Source organism: Diceros bicornis, chromosome 25 (assembly GCF_020826845.1).
Source record: "Diceros bicornis minor isolate mBicDic1 chromosome 25, mDicBic1.mat.cur, whole genome shotgun sequence".
NCBI lineage: Eukaryota > Metazoa > Chordata > Mammalia > Perissodactyla > Rhinocerotidae > Diceros > Diceros bicornis.
In genome coordinates this window covers 3,767,301-3,791,028 of record NC_080764.1, presented here as the reverse complement: position 1 = coordinate 3,791,028, position 23,728 = coordinate 3,767,301, and the positions used below count along the sequence as shown (strand labels likewise).

Here is a 23,728-nt window from a genome sequence, read left to right as displayed (position 1 = left end):
GTCTTGGTCCTAAGAGCCATGAGAAAGCACTGAAGGGTGGTACTCTGATCTGATTCATTCTCTTTGAAGAGAGGGTGAGAGAGGAAGTGGACAGTGGGAGGTGAAGACAAGGGCAGGGCCTGTTGCGGGTGTAACTTGAAGGATTCACGGACAATGGGCTGGATGTTGAGGGTCGAAGTGATCACCAGGGTTCTGGCCTGAGGGATGGGGTATGGTAGGCAGAGTAATGGCCGCCAAAGATGTCCGTGTCCTCATCTTGGAACCTGTGAAATGTCGTGTTACATGGCAAAGGGGAATTAGAGTTGCAAATCAGCTGACCTCAAGCTGGGGAGATTGTCCTGGATTATCTGGTGGACCCAATGGAATCCCATGAGCTCTTAAAAGTGGTCAGAGAGATTCGACATGAGATGGACTCCATTTGATCTGCGGTTGTTGACTTTGAAGTTGGAGGAAGGAGCCATGAGCCAGGGGATTCCGTGGCCTCTAGAAGCTGGGAGTGGCCTTCTGCTTACAGCCAGCAGAGACCTCCGTCCTACAACTGCAGGAAACTGAATTCTGCCAACAACTTGAGTGAGCAGGAAATGGATTCTCCCCTGAGCCTCCAGAAATGAATGTAGCTGGCTGACACTTAGACTGTAGCCTGGTGAGGCCCATCTTGGACTTCTGACCTCCAGCTTTTAAGATAATAAATGTGTGTAAGTCACTAAATTTGTGGTAATTTGTCACAGCAGCCACAGAAAACCTGTGCAGGGCGAGGGAAGAGGATCAGGGAAGTGTGCCAGAGGGATGTCGGGTGGAGAAAAGTTGCAGGTAGCCCTCAGCACCTGCCCTTGCGCAGTCCTGCGTCTGGACGTGGACAGGGTGCCTTGGTCAGTCGTCGTGGGTGGGCTGGCCCCTCGCTGGGAAGCTCTGCAAAGTGCATTTAGTCCCAAGGGACTAGAACTAAGCTGGGAGGGTTCTTCCTGCATCCCGTGCCTGCTCGGGTCCATGAACCAAGTGGAAGCCCTGCCTCTTTTCTCAGAAGTTCTGAGCTGCTGCCCCCGCCCCCTTGTGTTTATCTTCTTGCTTGTGTTTTTGAAGGGCTGCTGGCTGAGTGCCTGTTTATTCCTGTTTCCCATGTTGCGGGGGCCCAGGGTCTGTGCTCTGGCAGTGACTCTGTGTTTTGTGGGAGTGGGTTTCTCTGGTTACCATTTGTACGTAGAGATGCTCTCACTATGCTGAGTTCCTTGGACGCACCAGGGATGGGGTTTGCTCTCTGCACAGTTGCTTTTGCTTGTTTCTTTCTCAGTGGTCACAATTCATATTATTTTATGCCTTTATTTTGTCTGGAAACATTTTCAAAAATAAGTGTAATGTGAATCATGTATTTTCTCTTTTACATATTTGTCTAATTTAGCAAATCCAGACTCTTTTGGGTTAATTTTAAGTGAGGACAAAAATGATTTTTAAAAAATAAATCCCTGATGATTTTGAAATTTTTTTTTAATTTAAATTTTTTTTAAATGAGAGCAGGAGGACATGTTCCACTCCCCCAAGTATTATGAAGGCAAGATCAGAGGTCATGGATGGAAATGAGTAGACCCTGCCCTGGGAGCCCATGTCTCTGCTTTTCTGTTCCCCAAACTGCCCTGGTCTAGCTGGGCCTGTGTGTGGTGAGGACGAGGGCAGTGGCACTATGATGTGGGGCCAGTGAGTGACATCCACCCCCTCCTTGCCTTCTCCAGCAGGCTCTGTCGTCTTCTAGCCTCTCCTCAGTTTATTCAGTCCTCACTTGAACACGTGCAGTGTGAAATTGGCCCCTGCAGGCCCTTGGGGTGCATTGGGGGTCCAGGAGCACGAGCCAGGCTCTGGGCTGCACACAGGTTCCTGTGGTCGAGGCGGGTGTGGGGACCGCCACTGTGCTGGGCCCTGGGAGTGCAGACACGGCTGACCGGACAGTTCTTCCTCTTGAGGAGCCAAGGAGAGCAACTGTGAACAGTCCCAGGGCAGGTTTTTGTGCTGCGCCCCAGATGTGGAGGTGAACCCCAGCATCGAGGTGGTGCGGGCCTTGTAGTGACACCTCATACTAGTGACTACTTACTGAGTGCCTCTCTTGTGCCAGGCTCTTTACACACACCACCCATTCAGTCCTCCCAGTAGCCTGGGGGTACTGTGTGGTCCCTGCTTTACAGATGAGCAAGCTTTGACTGTACCCGAGATGGTGGAGCGGGGGCCTCCCCCCGAGGAGTGGACGCAGACTGCCGCCCTCCCCTGCTGGACCTGCCAGCCCTCGGCCTGGCTCCTCAGGGCTGGGAGTTGGGTGCCGTGGTTCCTTTGCACTCTGACTTCTGCAGTTCCAGGGGGTTCTCCAGAAGAGACGTGAGCAGCAGCTTCTAGGTTCACCGATGTTCCCTCAGAGACGAGAGGCAGAGGCCTCAGGAGGCCCAGAGGGACTGGGGCAGCCTGGGTTCTTCCGGTTTATGGGGTCCCATGCGACAGGGAACTTTCGTTTTGAGTATCCCTAGTCTTTCTTTTCCCCCATGCTGAAATGCTATTTCCTCTTTTTGGGGCATTAACATGGAAATTCCAGCCCGAGTGCTGAGGTGGTAAGGTGTGCATAGCTATCAGTGAATTCAGTTGTTTAGAACAGTTACTCTTATTAGAGTTGTGAGAATTGAGCTGAAATGCTGCTGCTGTTACTGCTACAGTCAACTAGGGAGCGGGTGCGTGTGCCAGGCACTGTGGCAGGCCCTTTACACGGGCTTACTTCTCTGCGTGAACCTGCTGGAGGAGGTTGAGCCTGCCTGAGGCCCCCCATCTCCTTGTCCGTGAGCACGCTTTGAGCTCAGGTGTGTCAGTCCAGGCCAGAGCCCTTTCTGGCTGCACTGCCCCATATGTTTCTTGCTCCTGGCTGCATTAGCTCTGTTCCCTGTGGGCTCCTTCCTCAGTGTTCTTGCTCATCCTGGGGTCCATTCTTCGAGGGTTTGGAGTTCACCAGCATGGCCAGAGGAACAGTTCTGGCCCAAGTGTGTGTGCCCTGCCCAGGCTAGCGTGTTCGTAATCCACCATCTTCCTTCTCTCACAGACTGCACGCTTGAGCTTGGCCTTTGCTGTTGGTGGCCAGACCTCCTCCATACAGTTCTTAAATGTGCCAGGTAGCTGCTCTCCACTTGTTCCCTCGTGCTCCTTGCTGTGGGTTTTGAAATGAGCCTTCTTTCAATAAACATTTCTGCTAAACTCAAAAACAGAATAAAGCTTGCTGGCTCTAAGGCTTACACCCAGATGAGACAAACAGTGTCTAATTCCTGTCTTCCGGATGAGCTCCTGATCCTTGACCGAAAGCCCTCGGCAGGGTGACTGGGGCTGTCAGCAGGGTGTGGGCATGGTGTGCTTGGAGAGGCAGGGCAGAGGACGGGGTCTTGGAAAGGGGATGGGTCTCTTGGTGTCACTGTTACCTTGGAGGAGGAGGCAGGCCCTTGGAGAGTGCTCGGCGCACCTGCTTCTCTGGTTTTCACGTGAGCGTGTTTGCAGGTGGTGAGGCCAGCCACTTGTGGGACTCTGCATTGTGCTGTTGGGGTGGAAAACAAAAGGGGGGTCTGGCCATGCTTATTTCAGATTTCAGGCAGGTCTGGGGGAAGAAAGAGTGGGAGACGATTAATCACAGCTTTATAGTATTTGTGACAATAATTTCCTCCTCCTGTCTAGGGCATTGGGTCTAGTTTTCTTGGGGTGGAGGAAGAGCACCGAATGCCACCTCTTCTGTTTGAGAGTAAACCTGCCTCTGCCGATTATAGTTCTCAGGTTGGTTGGGAGTGCTGTGGATTATTGTTAGTCACATGGTGACATTCATGGAACGGCTTATAAAGGCATGTGGGCTATGGAACTCATTTTGTTTTCCTTTAATATAATCTCTATCTTGGGTTAATTTTCTGTTCCAAAACCAGTCACTGGAGCCATTGTTGCATTTACTGCCTCAGCCAAGTGTGATTTCGTGAACCATCATGATTTTAAGTAGCTCTGATAAGGGTAAGTCAAGCAAGGGAAAGGCCGAGCTTTTCAGAGCGGGTTATCTAGTTATCTCTAGTTGTGAGAGAACGTGCTCTATTTTTTGGAACTTAACTCCTTCAAATTTAAAGTGCTTAATCATTCAGTTGTTTGCAGAGTAAAGAAGACAGCATTAAATGTAGCAAGTGTTTATTGGATGCCTTCTGTGTGCACACCAGGCCCTGGGGTGTGCAAAAGTGATGTGATCTCTACAATTGAGAGGCTCGGATTGTTTGGGGAGATAGACACCAGCCAGGAGGGATGAGGAGAGTCCTGCAGTAGCTTGGCAAGGGAAGGGAAATGCTGATGGAGGGTGGAGGTGACATCATACTGGACTTTGAAGGACTGGTCGGTTCCTTTAGGCACTTATTTGGGTGTGGGAGTGTTGTGTAGACAGAGGCCAGGGCTGGGCCTTCTTGGCAGTGAGGGTGGTCTGAACGAAGGCTAGGATAAGGAAAAGGTGGACAAGAGAGAGAAGAGCCCTGACTGCAGGGGCCTGAGCAAGGGGAGAGGGATGACCAGGCAGAGTGTGCTGGAGGCCAGCGCTGTGATGCGGAGTGGGCTGGCCCCAAGCTGAGGTGGGGTGAGGGGGGAGGGGATGGGAGAGGTACTTGGAAGCTTCCAGTTGTTCCCCAAGGGCAACTGGAAGACCTTGCAGACTTGAAGCTGGGGGGTGAAGCCGTCCTCTGACTGACACTGGAGACCAGAGCAGAGGCATCTGGGGAGGCTGCTTCAGCTCTCTCTCTCGGGGATGGCGATGGAGAGGAGGGCATACATGTGCGAAAGGTTTCGGGGTTCCCGGAGGACATGAAGACTGGCTGAATGTGGGTGGTGTGCTTCAGGGAGGAGGCACAGGTGGCCCTTGGGTTCTTGGATTGGCGTTCATGGAGATTAAGTCACGGAAGAGTGGGTAATGTGGTCAGGAGGAGAGGAAATGGAGCCCTGATCCAGGGTGGTGGGGATAGCAGGTGGGTTTTAGATGCCACAGACGGCCCGGGGAGAGCCAGGAGGCCGCTGGTTGGAAGAGGACGTGAGGGAGCAGTGTGAGGCAGGGTGAACCCGTTGTTTTGTTCCTGCGTGACTGGCGGTGCTGTCGTTGTCCACGGCGGGGGACACTGTGAAAAGAAGGCATGAGGCATGGCAGTTGGGGCAAAGCTGATTTTTGTGTCCGCCCCGTTAGTGTCAGGTGGTGAGTGTGTGGCCGAGAGCTGGAGGGGTTCAACCTCGTGGCAGCTGTGTGAGAATCGTTTACCTAGAGATGGTCAGTAATGACAGGGAGAGTGAGATTTCCCATAAAGTGGGAAGAAGGCAGGATTGAGGACTGGAGGTCAGTGGAGGTTGGGAATGCATGGGAGAGTCTGAGGAGCGTCTAGACAGGCTGGCAGGAAACAGGGGAAAGAGAAGGGGAAAGGGCTCAGTGCAGTGAGTCTGGAGAGGAGGTTGGCAGAAGGATTGAGATGAGAAGCTGCAAGGAGAAAGGTAGTGGATCTGACTCATAATGGCTGGCTGGCTGCCAGGATGGCAGACTTGTACTTTTCCATGTTAATTTCAGAAGACCTCTTTTTTTTCTTATTCCTATTTTCTGTGTTTTTCCGTGTTAATTTCAAAAGACTTCTTTTTCATATTTCCTGTTTTCTATGATAAACACATTGCTTTTAAGTGAGACATATAACATATTAGTTTCAGATGTACAACGTAATGATTTGATATTTGTATATATTGCAAAACGATCACAATAATTCTAGTTAACATCCTCACAATAATTCTAGTTGACATCCGTCACCACACAGAGCTACAAAGTTTTTTTTCTTGTGATGAGAACTTTTAAGATCTACTCTCTTAGGAGCTTTCAAATATACAAGACGATATTATAACTCTAGTTACCGTGCTGTGCATTACATCCTAAGGATTTAAATTTATTTTATAACTGAAAGTTTGTACCTTTTGACTCCCTTCACCCATTTTGCCTACCCCTCCACCCCCGCCTCTGGCGACCCCCAATCTGTTCTCTGTATCTATGAGTTCACACATTGCTTTTTTCACGTGAGGGAAGAATTTATTGTAAACATGCTTATCTCCAAGACTTATTTCAAGAGACATCCATGAAGCAACTTGCTGATTGACTAACTGCCTGAGTCTCGGCTGGGCTCTGGGGGCCATGAGGAGTGTGACAGGAGACTAAATCCAGTCCCTTTTGCAGGAAGCTCGTGGCCCATGGGGACACCAGATCGCTAAGAGCTTGCAGGACAGGGGAAGCGTTACTGCCAGGCAGATGGTGTGGGTCTTGGTGGTGGCACAGCCTGAGAGACCCTCTGGTTTGGGTCCTGTGGGGCCGTATGTTTCTGCACTTGACTCCGTGAGGCGGGTGAGAGTTTCAGGGTGAGAGTTTCAGATTATGCTGTGGGCGGAGGGGACGATGGAATTGTTTACTGTTGTAATAATGGCGTTTCATACATTTTCCTCTGAAGCCCTCTAAAGTTAATTTCCTTGGAAAACTTACTTCTTCTGAACATATTTTATAAATCTGGGGAGTATCACTATGTGTTAGAATGAGCCTAATGGTAAGTCAGTTGCTAATTTAGTTCATATTTCAGAAAACTAACTATTGAACCCAAAGGGGGCATTGAGTAATGACTGTGCTTGGAGAAGAGGTTGATGAGCTATAAACTGAAGCTGACTACATGATTCGCCTGTTTACTTCATGTAGCTGAAATACAGGGAAGCATTTAATCGTAAATGCAGTCATATAATTTTTCATTTATTTTATGATGCTTAGGACACTGCAGCTGGATTTATTTCTTTTCCATACTTTTATTTCCTCTCGCTCTTTAGTTTCACTCATTGCTTTTTTCACTCACTATTTAACCTTTAATTAAAAAAAAAAAAAAGCTTTTCTGGTCCTGTTCCATCAGTTTTGTTTCAAAGCCAGTGCCTTGGTGTAGGCGTTCAAGTTCAAACCAGAAAGAGGTTTGCCAGGAAATACAGGAGAGACTCACCTTATTGTCAAAACCCAGAGGCATTGCAACCTTGGGCTCTAGTTACTCCTTCCTTCTTGACTTCTGCCCTTTATACTCCCTTCTGTTCTGTCCTTAATGCTTCCGTTACTTGATGCTCCTTTCCCTCTTTCTTCTCCTGCTGCAGTGGTTGCCTGCATTCTAATGGTTATCCACCATCGTGGGAGCACCCTGCGGGCAGGCTGGCACTGGCTGCCTGGCATTTTCCAACACCAGCCAGTGTTTGCTGAATGACTTGAATGAAGCAGCATAGGACAGGGTCAGCAGTGACCGTTTACGACATCGCTGTTTCGCGGTGCTCTCAAGTGAAGACCAAGTTCGAGAGCTTGGCTGTCCACAAGTAGGCCCTCAGACAGCCTTTGGTTCTGAGTTCTTTCAAACTTTCCTGACCATGTTGTAAAGGCAGGCTGGACAGAGTCCTGAAGAGATGGCATTGGTCTCAGGGGCCCATCTCCTTCTTTTGAGCATTGCCCCGTCTGACCAGTGTCTCCAGCCTGTCCTCATCTATGACCCCCTCCACCTAGAGGTGCCCCTCCCAGTTCTCGCGTTACACCTTAGCTTTATCTCGTTTTGTGTCATCTTCCTTCCCCTCACCAGTGGTGGCATTTTAGTGGAGTCTCCCTGTGCTTTATGCAGAAGAGGTGACCTTTGTTGAGAGCCCGGGGGCTGTTGTGGGGGAGGTACCTCTAGTGGGGGTCCTCTTCAGGGCACTGTCCTGGGGCATCTCTCCGTCTGCCCCTCCCTGGTCTGCCCTGTGCTGTGGTGTCCTTTGTCTGGACCCAACCTTCTCACCTAGGCGTGAGGTCACAGGGCTGGAACCTGGGAGCTTCTTTAGTTCTCATTCATTTGTTCTTCCATCTGAGAGTCCCTCCTGGCTGCTTAGTTGTGTGGTCATCAGGATGTGTACAAATTGGACCCAGAAAACACAGCTGATGGTACCTGCTGTTGCCTGCTGGTAACAATTTGTCCTTTTTAAGTTTCATTTTCTTTGTTTGGGGGAATACAATTTCTGTCATTTTCACATGAAGTATAGTGAAATGTTTTGTTCTGTGATGGTAGCATTATAGACTGTTGTTATTCAGGGTGGGAGAAGTGCGCTTGGACTTGTTTAAAGCTTTGTTGAGTGACCTTGGTCAGCTGTGTCCCTGGTGCTGAAGAGGTGCCTTGCTTCCCCCCATGACACCCCATGACCCACCTTCCTGGGCACCTGGGTCAGGGAGGAGACCTTTCTGGTCCTCCCTCGCCCCTCCCTTCCTTTCTACCTTCCCCACTCCCTTCCTCCCACCTGCCCTCTCTTCCTTCCTTCCTTTTGACATCTTTATAGAGATACCATTTACATAACCATACGGTTCACTCATTTGAAGTGTACAGTTCAATGTTTTTAGTATATTCACAGAGTTGTACAGCCATTACCACAGTCAATTTCAGAACATTTTCATCTCCACAAAGAGAAACCCCAAACTGTACTCATTAGCAGTGACTCCTTCTTCCCTCCTCCCTAGCCTCTGGCAACCACTAATCTACTTTCTGTTTCTATGGATTTGCCTATTCTGGACATTTCATTAAATGGAATTATAGGATATGTGGTCCTTTGTGATTGGCTTCTTTCACTTAGCATAATGCTTTCAAGGTTCATCCATGTTGGAGCATGTGTCAGTGATTCATTCCCTTTTATGCTAACAGTTAATATTCCTTTGTATGGATAGGCCACATTTGGTTTAGCCATTCATCCGTTAATGGACATTTGGACTCTTTCTACATTTTGACTATTATAACTAATACTGTACAAGTTTTTTGTGTAGATGTATGTTTTCACTTCTCTTGGGCATATACCTAGGGGTGGAATTGCAGAGTCATGTGGTAACTGTTTGACCTTTTGAGGACCTGCCAGACTGTTTTCCAAAGTGGCTGCACCACTTTTCATTCCCATCAGCAGTGTATGAGGGTTTTAGTTTCTCTGCATTCTCACCAACACTTACATTGTCTTTTAAGTGTTTGCCATCCTGCTGGGTGTGAGGTGGTGTCTAAGTGTGATTTTGATTTGCGTTTCTCTGATGGCTAACGATGCTGAGCTTTCTTTTTGACAGATTTCTCTGTGCGGTGTAGAAAGAAAGGGGGTGGAAGCAGGGAGACCTAGAGTTATCCTAAATGTGTCCTTGAGGAGCACTTCATTTTCTGACCCTCCTGGATGAATGAGAGTGCTCCGGTAGCTGTGTCTGCATCTAGTCCATAGACACCTCACAGAGCCAGAGCAATCTGTTTAAAAAACTAGAAACCATTTTAGACTTTCAGAAAGGCAGCATACAGGTTAATAAAATGAACATAGAACACACATGTGTCCTCTATCCAGCATAAGGAATAAAGTATTACACCTACTCAGTTGAAGCTATTGTGTTCTTTTCCTGGACCCAGGTCCTTAGTGCTGCTCCTTCCCCCGCATGATCACTATTGTGAATTTTGTGTTTTCATTGCCAAGCATGCAGTAGGGTTTTTGACCACCCGTGTATGTATCCAAAAATGATACATGGTATCATTTTGCATTTTAAAAAACTTTCTATAAATGATGTCACACTGTGTATTTTCAACTTCCTTTTCTCTTCAATGTTATGTTGATGAAATTTGCCCGTCTTGATTCTTGGTGCTGTAGTTCATTCATGTTTGCTGTGGTTAGTATTCCATCATATGTATATATTCCAGTTTGTTTATTCATTATTCAGTTGATAATGGAGATCTAGATTTTTCTTAATTCTTTTTGTCTTTTTAGTGTTAGAAGTATTACTCAACCCGTCTCCTTGGTACTTGTGAAGACTTTTTCCGGGGTGTATACCTGGAAGTGGAATTATGTCATGTGTATCTGCTTCTCATGGGAATCATTAGGGTTCTCTTTATAATTTTATTTATTTATTTATTTTTCCCCCCAAAGCCCCAGTAGATAGTTGTATGTCATAGCTGCACATTCTTCTAGTTGCTGTATGTGGGACGTGGCCTCAGCATGGCCGGAGAAGCGGTGCGTCGGTGTGCGCCCGGGATCCGAACCTGGGCCGCCAGCAGCGGAGCGCGCACACTTAACCGCTAAGCCACGGGGACGACCCAGGGTTCTCTTTAAAACAATGAATTACTGTAGTGTTTTAAAGCAGTATAATTTATTAAAAAGTTTATTGGTTAATATATTTTTTTAAAAAAGATTTCATTATCTGAAATGAGGTTGTATGTTAGTTGCCACTTACTCTTTTAAAATGGCTTCAGTTGAAGACTCTTTTTAGCTATGCAAGACCAAATAAAAATGCAATTTTAATAAGATAAAATGAGGTTCCTTTTAGTCTGAGCTTGAACTTTGTTGGAACATTTTCTGCTCGGTAAATACAAGTTGTTTGCCCATGAAGAATTAATGAGTTTCCTGCCATCCTAGGAGGGAGAGGGCCTGCAGTGTGAGATAGTGCTGGGAGCCTTTTGTGACAATGACGTGCAGCAGCAGGCTGGAGGCCACCCTGCCTACTGGTTTTGAGCCATGTAAACATATTGGGGCGTAATGGAGGAATGCAAGTGTTCAAGTAAAGATAGATTGATCATACTGGGAAATGCTGGTTGTAGGTCACTTCGCAGTATTCAAACTGCTATCTTATGGTTATCTCGTTTCATAGACATTCTTATGCCCATTTCTGGGGTGAGGAAGCTACAGCTCAGAGCAATTACCTGGTTGACACTTCATCAGCTCGTGTTGGAGCTGGGACTTGAACCCTGGTCTTTGATTCTTAAACTGGGAACTTTCTACCGAGGTCAAGGAGGCCTGCATGAAGTTTCAGGAAGGAAACCGTGACAGATTGGTTGTGCTTGATTGCTAGGCAGGCTGATACTTTTTTTGCCACACACACTGGAAAAGCACATGGATTCTGTGGGTCGGGAATTCAGACAGGGCCGGCTTGTCTCTGCTGCACGATGCCTGGGGTGTCACTGGGGTCGAAACCAGAAGACGGGGTCACTCACGTGTCTAGTGGTTCAAGCAGGCTGTCAGCGGGGGCCTCAGCTTACATGGGGGCTCTCACGTGGCTTGCTTGGGCTTCCACAGCGTGGTGGCTGGGTTCTGAGGGAGAACCCAAGAGAACCAGGTGGAAGCTGTATCGCCTTTTAAAAAAATGACACCTTGGTTGAGATTCACATATAACTAATTCAGTCGCTTTAATTCACATACAACACCATTCACTCATTCGAAGTGTAAAATTCAGTGGTGGTGTAGTGTACCCATCACCACAGTCAATTTTAGAATGTGTTTATCCCCTCAGAAAGAAACCCTGTACCCTTTAGCTGTCACGCCCCTCAGCTTCCTGTCCCTCACCCCACGCAGCCACTAATCTTTCTGTCTCTATAGGTCTGCCCATTATAGACATTTCATATACATGGAATCATATAACATGTATTTTTTTGTGACTGGCTTCTTACACTTAGCATAATGTTTTCAAGGTTTTTCCATATTGTAGCATGTATCAGTACTTCATTTTATAGCTGAATAATATCCCATTTTTATGGCTATACTACACTTTGTTTATTCATCCATCCAGTGAAGGACATTGCGTTGTTTCTGCTTTTTTGGCTATTGTCAATAATGCTGCTGTGAACATTCCTCTACAGTTTTTTGTGTGGACATCTGTTTTCATTTCTCTTGGGTATACCCTGGCAATGGAATACTGGGTCATATGGTAACTCTACATTGAACTGTTTGGGGAGCTGTCAGACTGTTTTCTGAAGCAGCTGCACCATTTTTCATTCCCTCCAGTAGTGTGTAACGGTTGTAATTTCTCTGTATTCTCGTCCACACTTGTTATTCTTTTTTTTTTTAGTCATCTAGTGTGTGTGAAGTGGTATCTCGTTATGGTTTTGATTTCCTTAATGACTAATGATGTTGAGCATCTTTTCATGTGTTTCTGGGCCATTTGTATATCTCCTTTGGAGAAATGTCTGTTCACATCATTTGTCCATTTTTAAATTCGTTTGTCTTTTTAATTTTGAGTTTTAAGAGTTCTTTATAGAGCCAGCCCTGATGGCCTCGTGGTTCAAGTTTGGTGCGCTCTGCTTCTGAGGCCTGGGTTTGGTTCCTGGGTGTGCAACCAAACCACTCATCTGTCAGCAGCCATGCTATGGTGGCAGCTCACATAGAAGAACTAGAAGGTCTTATAACTAGAATATACAACTATATTATGGGGCTTCGGGGAGGAGGAAAAATTACGAAGATTGGCAACAGATGTTAGCTCAGGGCGAATCTTTCCCAGGACAAAAAAAAAAAAAGAGTTCTTTATTCTGGATACAATCTTTTATCAGATGTATGATTTGCAAAAAATTTCTCTTTTTGAGTTTTCTTCCTACTTTCTTGATGGTGTCCTTTGAAGCACAAAAGGTTTTAATTTTGATGATGTCCAATTTATCGTTTTGTTGTTGTTATTGCTTTTAGTGGTGTTCTAAGGAACTATTGCCTAATCTAAGTTCACAAAGATTTATTCCTGTGTTTTCTGCTGAGTTTTATGGTGTTAGCTCTTACATGTAGGTCTTTGATTTTGAGTTAGCTTTTGTATGTGGTGAGAGGCTAGGGTGCAAGTTCATTCCTGTGCGTGTGGATATCTAGTCGTCCCAGCTTCATTTGTTGAAAGACAGTTCTTTCCCCATTGAAGGGTCTTGGCATCCTTGTAGAAAATCGATTGTCTGTAAATGGGAAGGTTTATCTCTGGACTGTCAATTCTATTCCACTGATCTCTATGTTTGTCCTTATGCGTGGATAAACGTACTGACTTGAATCCTGAATCTTTTAGTAAGTTTTGATATCCAAAAGTGTGAGACCTCCAACTTTGTTCTTTTTCAATATTGTTTTGGTTATTATGGGTCTCTTGAGTTTCCATATGAATTTCAGGATCATTTTGTCAATTTCAGCACCGAAGCTAACTGGGATTTTGATAGGGATTGCATTGAATCTGTATTGAATTTGAGGAATATTGCAGGCTTAACAAGTCTTTGATACATGAACGTGGGTGCCTTTCCACTGATTTAGGTCTTCTATAATTTCATTCAACAATATTTTTTAGTTTTTGGAGTATGAATTTTTCACATCTTTTGTTAAATCTGTTCCTAAATATATCATTCTTTTTGATGCTATTGTAAGTGGAATTGTTTTCTTAATTTAATTTTTTGGATTATTCATCACAAATATATAGAAATAAATTAATTTTTGTATATTCATCTTGTATTTTGAAACTTTGCTGAATTTTTTAGTTCTAATACTTTTTTAGTGAGTTCCTTAGGATTTTCTATACAAGATCATGTCATCTTGTTAGATGGTTTTACTTCTTCCTTTCTAATCTGGATAACTTTTATTTCTTGTTCTTGCCTCATTGCCCTGGCTAGAATTTCGTACACAATGTTGAATAAAAGTGGTGAGAGTGGACATTTTGTCTTGTTCCTCATCTCAAGGGGAAAACATTCAGTCTTTCACCAGTAAATGTGATGTTAGCCATGGGTTTTTTTGTAGATGTCCTTTATCAGGATGAGGATATTTCCTTCTATTCCTAGTTTGTTGAGCATTTTTATCGTGAAGGGGTGTTAAATTTTGTCAGATGCATTTTCTGCGACTTTTGAGATGATCATGTGGTTTTTGTCCTTTTTTCTATTGATATGGTGTATTATAGTAATTGATTATTAAGCCAGCCTTGCATTCCTTGGATAACTCCTACTTGGTCATGATCTGTAACTTTCTTTACATTGTTGGATCTGGTTTGCTATTTTGTTGAGGAGTTGTGTGTGTATTTATGAGATATTGGGCTGTAATTGTTTTCTTGTCATGTCCTTGTTAGATTGGTCTTTCTATCAGGGTACTACTGGCCTCGTAGACTGCGTCGGGAAGTGTTCCCTCCTAGATTTTGGAAGAAATTTTGAAGAATTGGTATTCATTCTTCTTTATGTATTTGGTAGACTTGAGCAGTGAAGCCATCTGGGTGATAGCTTTTCTTTGTGGGTGGTGTTTTGATTGCCAGTTCACTCTGCTTACATGTTATATGTCTATTCATATTTTCTGTTTCTCCTTTAGTAAATTTCAGTTGTATTTTTTTTGTCTTTCTGGGAATTTCTCCATTTCATCTAAGTTATCTAACTGGTTGTTGAACAATTGTTCATAATTTCTTATATTCCTTTTTATTTCTGTAAGGTTGATAGTAATGTCTTCATTCTTATTTTAGTAATTTGAGTCCCTCTTTTTCTCTTATTCAAGTCTAGCTAAAGATTTGTCAACTTTCTTCGTATTTTCAAAGGACTATCTTTTGGTTTTGTTGATTTTTCTCTACCCTTTTCCTGAGGCCTTATATTATAAGAAATAACCAGACTAATGGTTTTCCAGTGACTTCCCCGGACTCCTGTTGTGGTTCCTTGGTGTTGCGTCTTCTCTCTTTCTTAGTGGCCGGGGGCAAGGCGAGTGGGTGGGCTCCTGCTTCTCCCCTCTCCACCACAACAGCTCTGCTCTGCCCATGTTTTGTTTCCATGTAGAAATCCTTTTGAAAAGTTGGTTTACTGCCGCAACAGCCCCCTTCGCACACAGAATGAAGCTGCATGGGACAGCAGAGCTGGAGCTGCGTGTGTTACCCTGATGCAGAAAAACAGCCTTGAGAGAAAGTGAAGTGCAAAAACTATATATATATGTAAAATGATAATATTAACATACACTTTACAAATGTGCAGAATAATATATGTTGCCTAGAAATCCATGAGTCTTCAGTAAAAGTATAAACACTTGCATGAGAATTGTAAATGTCCAATTCAGGTTGGTAGTTACCTCTGAGGAGGCAGGTAGGAAATAGAATTGAGGAGGGTTTCAACTCTGTTGTATGACAAAACATGGTTAGGCTTTGATGGAGGTAAACCGCTGCGAGGTGTTTGTGTGGGAACTCCTTATGTTCTGTATGCCGTTAAGCTGGCCTCATAACCTGCTGGCTGGTTGTGACCTTGGACAGGCCACATAAGCTTTCTATCCCTCAGTTTCTCCGTCTTTATAGTGGGGATAATCATATCTGCCTGTTGGGTTGTGAAGAGGGAAGGAATTAACACGTGAAGAGTTTAGGATAATGCTGAAACTCTGTTTGCTACTACTGTTATGTCTTGTTTGCAGTGTCTCATTCTGAGAAAGGAACAGGGATCTGGAGCACATCTGAAGGCTGTTGAGAGGGGTGGAAGCTGAGCAGTGGGCACACAGTGGGGGGGGGGTCACCGTGTTGTCCCTTCACCTTCCGGTGTGTTTCACACCTTTGGTAAACGTACCCAACCCAGGGCCCCACTGCGCCCAGGGTGGCCTCCCTGTGGGTCGTGCCCTGTTGGTGGCCTCACTGTCCGGACGGTGCCTACCACAGGGTGGGTCTTGACTGCTCGGAGGGAGGGATCAGAGCTGTGCTCTCAGGTTCCTTTTCGGTTTGGAGGGCACGTTTCATTAACCCTCTGTAGGAAGAAATCAGCACGACTGGTTTGTTCATATGTTTAGTGTAGAATTTTCTTCTGAAATCATTTCATTTTCCTCATTGACTTTTCTTGGGAAGGAGAAGTCATAACAAAGCCTTCAAGGGACAGACCTCTTCAGAGTCCCTTCTCTTCTCTGGTCGCCCGTCCTCCTCTGTGCAGGGGGGCTGGACTGGGGGTTTCCAGGACTCTGTGCTCTGGTATCCAGGATCTTGAGGGGAGGCCCCACATGGCAGTGTTCCTACTCACTGGTGACAGGCCTCTTGCTGCCTTCAGGTCTTGTGTGTGCTGTTCTCTTTGCCGGGAACTTTCTGTCTATCCCACTCTCCGTTGTCATTTCTTAGGTCTCAGTTTAAGTAATTTTTCCTCGAGGAACTGTCCTTATTCCGTAGGACTGGGTTTGTGTACTCTGGTGGGATGTTATTGTAGGAATTTTCATAGAACATTATAAATGCCAGCTCATTTTCTACTTTTATAAGTAAACTGTAAGGTCCTTAAGAATTTGGACGATAGTGTGCTTGTCTTTGCCTGTACAGTACCCATCGTCATGCCCATCACAAAGTGGTACCCATCAAATGTTTGTGAAACTTTGCTGAAAAATTTTAGGATATAAACAGTTACGTTTTATATAATTAAAATATTGTGGGGCAGACACAGGAATGAAGACTGAATAGAAAACAAAAAACAACCCAATATATAATAATTTAATGTGTATTAAAGATGATATTCTCAAACCAGTGGGGAAAAGGATAGGCTATGTAATAAAAGGCATTGGAACAATTGATTATTTTTTTTAAAAAGTTTGCTACTCAATAGTATATAGCAAAATAAAATAAATTCTAGGTGATTGAAAGCTTAAGGGTAAAAAATGAAACCACAAAGTATGAAACAAGGACATAGTTGAATATTTATGCGGTTTCAGTGGATATTGTGGCCTGAATCTTTGTGTCCTCCCCTAATTCACGTTGAAGTCCTAACCAGAGTGCTGGTGTTAAGAGGTAGGGCCTTTGGGCGGTGCTTAGCTCACGAGAGTGGAGCCCTCATGGATGGGATTACTGCCCTTATAGAAGAGACCCCAGAGAGCTCTCTCACCCATCCTGCCCTGTGAGGACACAGCGAGAAGATGCCTGTCTGCAAACCAGGAACTGAGTCCGCACCACACACCAAATCTACCAGTGCTTTGCCCTTAGACTTCCCAGCTTCCAGAACTGTGAGAAATAAATTTCTGTTGTTTATAAGCCGCCTAGTCCATCGTATTTCTGTTAACAGCAGCCTACATGGACTAAGACAGTAGGGGTGGGCCTTTCCAAGTACCGTCATGCGTCGCTTAATGACAGGAATATGTTCCGAGAAAGGCGTCGTTAGGTGATTTTGTGGTTGTGTGACTATCATAGAGTGTACTTACACAAACATAGATGGTACAGCCTCCTACACACCTGGGCTATATGGGACTAATCTCATGGGACCACAGTCGTATATGTGGTCTGTCGTTGACCGAAACGTTGTCATGCGGCGCATGGCTGTGTAGTCCTCAAAGCAGAAACCTCTGTAAAGGATAAAAGTGTGATTGACTTAACAACATAAACCTTTAAGCCTCCCATATACCAGGAAAACAGATTTGCCACCTGTACTGGTTTTCTATTGCTGCCGTAACAAATTGCCACAAACCTGTTGGCTTTAGGGCTTTCCCGAGGTTCTAGGGAGAAATCATTTCCTTACACTCTCTAGCTTCTAGAGGCCACCTACATTCCTTGGCTCCTGGCCCCCTTTCTTCATCTTCCAAGCCAGCAGTGTCGCATGGCTCTGACCGTTCTTGCATGGTCACGGCTCTCTCTGACCACAGCTGGGAAAGTTTTCCGCTTTTGAGGACTTGTGATTAGATTGGGCCCACCTGGATAATTCAGGCTCGTCTCCTTAGGTTTCTGTCCTTAATCACATCTGCAGAATCCCCTTTGTCATGTGAGGTGACATATTCACACGTTCTGGGATTAGGAGGTGACATCTTTGGGAGTTCATTATTCTGCCGACCACACTGCCTGAATGACTAAGGAGTCCTCTGTTTACAAAGAGGTTTTTACAAATCAGGAAAAAAATGGGGAACACTCACTTTGAAAAATGGACAAAGGGGCTGAACAGGCAGTTCACGAAAAGAAGTAGCACAAATGAATGAAAGTGTTTAAAAATTGTGCAGCCTCACTAATAATCGAGGAGACCCACAACCAACCTGGAGAGCCCTTTTCTCCCATCTGATTAGCAGGGACGTGGGTCCGTCCACACTGCTGCTGGGATTGTGAGTGTACTGCCTTTGCCAGTCCGTACCAATGGCTTTTAGAAGTGCCTGCTCCGGGGGGCCAGCCCAGTGGCATAGTGGTTAAGTTCTTGCGCTCCGCTGCGGCAGCCCGGGGTTCGCAGGTTCAGATCCCAGGTGTGGACATATGCACCACTTATCAAGCCATGCTGTGGCAGGTGTCCTGCATATAAAGTAGAGGCAGATGGGCGCGTATGTTAGCTCAGGGCCAATCTTCCTCAGCAAAAATAGGAGGATTGGCAACACATGTTAGCTCAGGGCTAATCTTCCTCTCACACACACACGTAAAATTGCGTGCTCCGTGTCCCGGGCACTTCATTTCTGAGAGTGTCTCCTCAAGAAGTTCTCTTATTTGTGTGTGAGTATTTGTCCCCAGAGATGTTTACTGCTATTTTTATACACAAACAATTTTAAACAAGTTAAATGTCTCACAGTCAACATTGGTTCAACAAATTATGGTGTAGCCATATGGTGGGACATGTGAAATTAGAGGTGATACTGCCCAGGGAGATGGCACAGGAAGTGATGAGTTAACTGGTACTCATCATATTTAAAAACTTTCTAAATTTTGAAATAAGTATAGATGTACAAGGAGTTGCTGAGAAATGTGTAGTGAAATTGCCTGTGCCCATCTCATTATTATGGTTTTAAATTTACACATGCTGCCTATTTGTTGTATGTATCAAACAATATATATAAAGTAAATAAATGCATTTAAGTAAATTGAAGAAGGATAGTGATGTGGGGAAATAGTCACGATACATCACTAAGTAAAAAAGGTAGTTTTCTGTTTAAAAAAGTGAAAACGTTCATCTGTATACTAAGCAGTTCTGTATCTATATTTATCTTTACGTAAACACACACTCCCCACAAGGAGCTGCGTCACAGTGTTCCAGTGGCTGTCTCTTCCGGGTGGACGGCATCACTTAGGATGTCTGACTGCTAATGGCTTCAACACACAGGGATTTGTTTATTTCATGTAAATGAAAGTCTGAGGGAGGTGGTCCAAGGCTGGACAGGCGGCTTGACAAAGCCATCAGAGACCTGTGCTCTTTCCCAGCTTCCTGCCCTGTCATCTGTCGTGGGTGGCTTTATTTCTCATGGCGGCAGAATGGCTGAGGGACCTCTAGACCTCACATCTGTGTTCCAGGCAGGAAGAAGGGGGAAAGCTAAGGGCCAAAGCCATGCTAGCTAAGCTTGTCTCCTTCTGTTGGGCAAGGAAGAGCCTGCATTTATTTCTGACTGGCCTGCCCTGGGTCACACACAGCCACCCGTGGCTGGAAGCCAGCAGAGGGGGAAGCGGTGTGGATGGGACTGTTCAGCTGCGCAGCGTGGGTGTCTGTCATGCAGGTTATTTTGTTTCCAGCCAATTTCCAAATTTACTCTGATGAACACAGACTTTTATAATGAAACCATTAAGTCTTTTTAAAAAATTATGTTCATCTTCTTTGTAATTCTGCATTCCATCTTTAGACAAAATGGTACCAGATGAGAATTTCCAGACGGGGATTTCATTGTCAGTTTTTAGTCCTGCCTGTGACATGTGGCCAAGAGCAGAGGCTTCGGGGAACTTCACTGGTGCTGAGTAGCGCCCAGCTCCCAGCAGCCTTGTCACTACTCCATGCCTGAGGCTCTGTGGTGACGCCCTTTGGGCTGTGGCTCCCCGCACAGAGGCCCATTCGCAGGGAGGACTGAATGCCCTGCTTGTTTGTGGGATGTGGGCTTGTATGGCTCCATTCATCCCTTCCAGACAGGGTCCTCGGGACTCTGGAGTGGCTGGAGACGCCCTGTGGCCACTGATGGAGAGTTGCCTCCCTCAGTCTTGTGGGTTATGAGGAGCTGGGCTCTTTCCTGAGTCAGTGGGCTCTTGGGAAAGCTGAAGAGAAGCTAATTTGTTTTCCCTTTCTTTTTAAATAGCATCCAGCATGTGTATGGCGCCCAGCACCCCCCATTTGATCCACTGTTACATGGCACGTAAGTGAAGCCTCACTCTCACAAGATTGTCTCACGCACGGTTTGGGGGGGCTGTGGTGACCCTCCAGCTTCCTGAATTCCTGAGGGGGAGGAAAGTGGGCTTCCATTCAGCAAACACTATCAAGCCATTGCTGTGTGGGACACTGCTGGCCTTGCATGGTTCATCCTCTGCGGAGAAGGCAGACGTGGCAGCCACAGCCAGAAGCAAGGGAAGCCGGTGAGAGCACGTAGCTGAACCCCCTTAGCTGGAGGGCAGGGCCTGGCTGCGGGCCTGTTAATGGTGGCTGACATTTCCCTTGCTCTCCACTGCACTCTCCGCCCAGCTGCCTGAGGCTTGCTCTGCCCATGTCCGTGTCCAGGCTCCTCCTGCAGAAGCAAGCCAGAGGGAGGTGTGGCCCTGCAGGACCGTACCTGTCGGATAGGTTACCGGCCACACAGTGGGGCCAGTGTTATATGTTGTCATGCTGTGGGGGATCTTGTTTAAATTATACTGTATCCAAATCCATATACCAAAGGCCTGTGTTCTGTGAACAGCCTCTCCCCTCCCACCCCCCCGACTGCTGCCGTAGGAGGTTTGTGAAGATGTGGGGCGTGAGAATGTGTTTGTAGGCGCTGGCCAAAATGAGGTCTGGGGATTCAGTCTGAGTACCATTGCTGGGTGGTGCCGTGTGTCCTCATAAATTGGTTCTGTCAGAGGGCAGCTCCCAGCATGACTCTCCCTGGAAATTCTCCCCTCCTCTCCTGTCACTCTATCCTCATGAGCTCTGCCCAGTCTTATTTTGGGTGTCTTTGAATGGTGTTTGCTTCTTCACTTCGCTTTCAGCTTCACTGAAGTTGAAAGCTTGTGTGTGTCCCTTTTCATCTGGGGGTTCCTTTCTGACTGATTTTGGGTGGATGCTCTCAAGCATCCAGGAGGACAGGTGAAGACTGCCTTTGCTTTGCAGCTTGCTCAAGACCACGCCCAAGGTGCCGACCACACCCGTGAAGGCCAAGAGAATTAGCACCTTCCAAGAGTTTGAGAGCAATACCAGCGATGCCTGGGATGCTGGCGAAGACGACGACGAGCTCCTGGCCATGGCGGCAGAGAGCCTGAACACCGAGGTGGTCATGGAGACGGCCAACCGGGTCCTGCGCAACCACAGCCAGCGGCAGGAGCGACACAAGCTGCAGGAGGCCCCGGGGCCTGAACAGAAGCCGAAGCCTGTGGCGGAGCCTCCTTCCATCCCAAGTGGCGACCTCCGTCTGGTGAAGTCTGTCAGCGAGAGCCACACGTCCTGTCCGGCAGGTGGGCTGGGGAGGACTGAGAGATGGTGTGCGTTTCTGCAGAAGGAAAGGGGCTGGAGTCATTTCCCTGTGGAAGAGTAAGAGGGGTCGCGTTCTCATTTGCGGCAGGAATCCCTGCCCCCTTGAAAGCTCTTAGGAGTATCATCCAAGTGGCCTGCACTTTTCTCTTTGTCCTCCTAGTTGAGTGCTTCTTCTCCAAATGGAGTGGCAGGGCATGTGGTTGTGAGAGGGCCACAGGTGAGGACTAGGGCTCAGGGGACCCCCCCCTTCTCCTAAGTACACCCTGGTTGCTTCAAGGGTGATGTTTACAGCTGAGGGGCCAGGCCAGCTGCTCGTTTGGGGCAGCTTACGGGGATGCCCTCCAGGGACACATACCCCTGGCTCAGGGTCTGCAGGGGCTGGGTGTCTGATTTTTGGAATTGCCGTGTTCAGATTCTAAACTCCTCAGGGTGGGGTCATGTCACGTCTCGTATCCACGTGCCTGGCCCCCAGTGCCGTTCTTGAGACTGCTTCCACTTTGCCTTCTTTGAGTTGGAGGGTCTGTGATGTAAAATAGCACAGTTATTTCATGAGCATCTGTGGTGGGCCAGGCACTGTTCTCAGGGCTTGGCCTGCCCCAGTGGACAAGCCAGATGGAAGTCCTTGCCCTGTAGAGTGTCCATTCTGGTGAGGGGGATGGATGCTAACCTACACATGATGGGTATGGTGGCAGGGAGTGTGCTAGAAGGTGGCTAGTGCCACGGGTCAAAATAGAGGTGGGTGGTGGGCATGAGAGCAGGCGGGGCATGGGGTGTAATCTTAAATGGATCGGTCAGGGCTGCCTCCCTGAGAACGTGACGCATGAGTTAACAGCATGAACGAGGTGAGGGGGTGAGGTGTGGGGACTCTGGGGCAAAGGGGCCAGCAGGTGCAGCCTTAGACTCTCTGATACCTGTCCTAAGGTCTCCTGGGGGTTAGGGTGCTTGCCCCTCATTTACAGATGAGAACAGGAGACTGTCGTCACAGCCTAAGCTTCCCCTGCTGGGAGTCACAGAATTAGGTTTCGTACCTAGGTCTTGTTTTCAAAAACACTTCCAAGGAATTGATTAACTTCTAAAATGTTACAAGTCTTTTTAGGTGAGAATGCTATGAATTATTTGATCACTTTTCATATTGGAATGTAAACTATTTTTCTATAAAGTAGGGTGAACTTTAAAATATTAGAGCTTAAAAATGGAAGGAAATCCAGTTAGGGCTTTTGCAGGTAGATTGAAAATTCCTGCGACTGATGAAGTGCTCACTGACCGCCCCCATCGTGTCCGGTCCTGGGCAGTGCGCCCTCAGCCTGGGTGACTCTTAGCATGGGCAGGTGCCCTGAATTCCTTCTGCTCACGGGCTGTGCTGATGCTGACACTCTGCGAGCCAGGGAGGCAGCTTCTCGTGCCTCTGGGGGCCTGGGTAGAGCCTCTATAACGCCCGCCATCTGAGCAGTTGCTGGTGGTGGTCCTCAGCACCCCCAGAGATGGGGGGCTCGTCTTGGCTGAGAGTGGTCAGGATCGTGTCGTAGTCAACTGGGGCTGGTGAAACAAAAATACCACAGACCTGGTAGCATATAAACAACAGGAAATTCTGTCTCACATTCTGGATCCTGGAAGTCCGAAGTTAGGGCGCCAGCATGGTGAGGGCCCTCTTCTGGGTTGCGGACGGCTGCCTTCTCATCATATCCTCACGTGGCAGAGAGCAGAGAGGGGAAGCAAGCTGCCCCGTGCCTCTTGTGAGGCACTAATCCAGTTCATGAGGGCTCCACCCTCATGACTTCTAATCCTAACCGCCTCCTGAAGGGCCCTCCTCCTAATACTGTCACATAAAGAGGGTGGAGCTGCAACATTCAGTCCGTGATGTGCACAGTGTGTGGTTTGGGGATCCTGACCAGAGGCAAGCTTGGCTGCATGCAGTTAGGGTGTGGACCCCTGGGGTGTCACCTTGGGATGGTCTCCTCCTCTAAGAGCCAAGTGGAGGATGCTCCAAGCAGCTTGAGCTAGGAGGGGGGACCAGTGACCGAGTTTGCCTCCTGCCTTGACCTGCCTGGGAGTCGGCCAGCTTTCCTTTGCTTTCTGGGCAAGCCTTTTGTGAGCACTTGCATGTGATGATAATAATAGCCAGCGTTTATGGGTCGTGTACTGTGTGGCAAGTACTGTAGCAAGCCCTTGTAATTGCTAAACTCATTAAACTTTTAGCAACTCTGGGAGGTAGTTGACAGGTGAGGCACAGAGAAGTCGCATGGCTTGACCAGAGCTGCACTGAGCTGTGGGGCTGGTTTGAACCCAGGACGTCAGACTCCAGCGCCCCTCCTGTTAGCCACTGGCTTCCAGTATAGAACAGGGCTTCTCAACAGGGTGGTTTTGCCCCCAGGGAACATGTGACAAATGTCTTGGGACATTTTTGATTGTCACATCTGGGGCAGGGTGTGTGTGCTACTGGCACGTAGTGGATGGAGGCCTGGGGTGCCGCTAAGCATCCTCTGGTGCCTGGGATGGCGCCCGCCTCTAGAGAGAACTCTCCAGCCCTAATGTGCACGGAGTGGTGGACAGGATCCAGAAACATCTAGGGGCGGAAGTCGCAATGTTGTCTTATTGAGGAGGGCTGGGGGTATGTCAGGGAAGGCTTC

General features: G+C 47.0%; 1 protein-coding gene across 3 annotated transcripts in view; it reads left to right on the top strand.

Moving 5' to 3' along the window:
• Nucleotides 1-23,728, top strand: part of TBC1D22A (TBC1 domain family member 22A) — a 347,433-nt gene that overhangs the window by 5,268 nt on the left and 318,437 nt on the right. For 2 of the 3 annotated variants that reach the window (XM_058568127.1, XM_058568129.1), the window contains exons 2-3: nucleotides 19,741-19,797; nucleotides 20,742-21,082. In XM_058568127.1, coding sequence (XP_058424110.1) covers nucleotides 19,741-19,797; nucleotides 20,742-21,082 — 398 coding nt within the window. Of the gene's footprint in view, nucleotides 1-728; nucleotides 870-19,740; nucleotides 19,798-20,741; nucleotides 21,083-23,728 lie in introns of all 3 variants that reach the window. The other variant, XM_058568130.1, reaches the window with a different exon arrangement.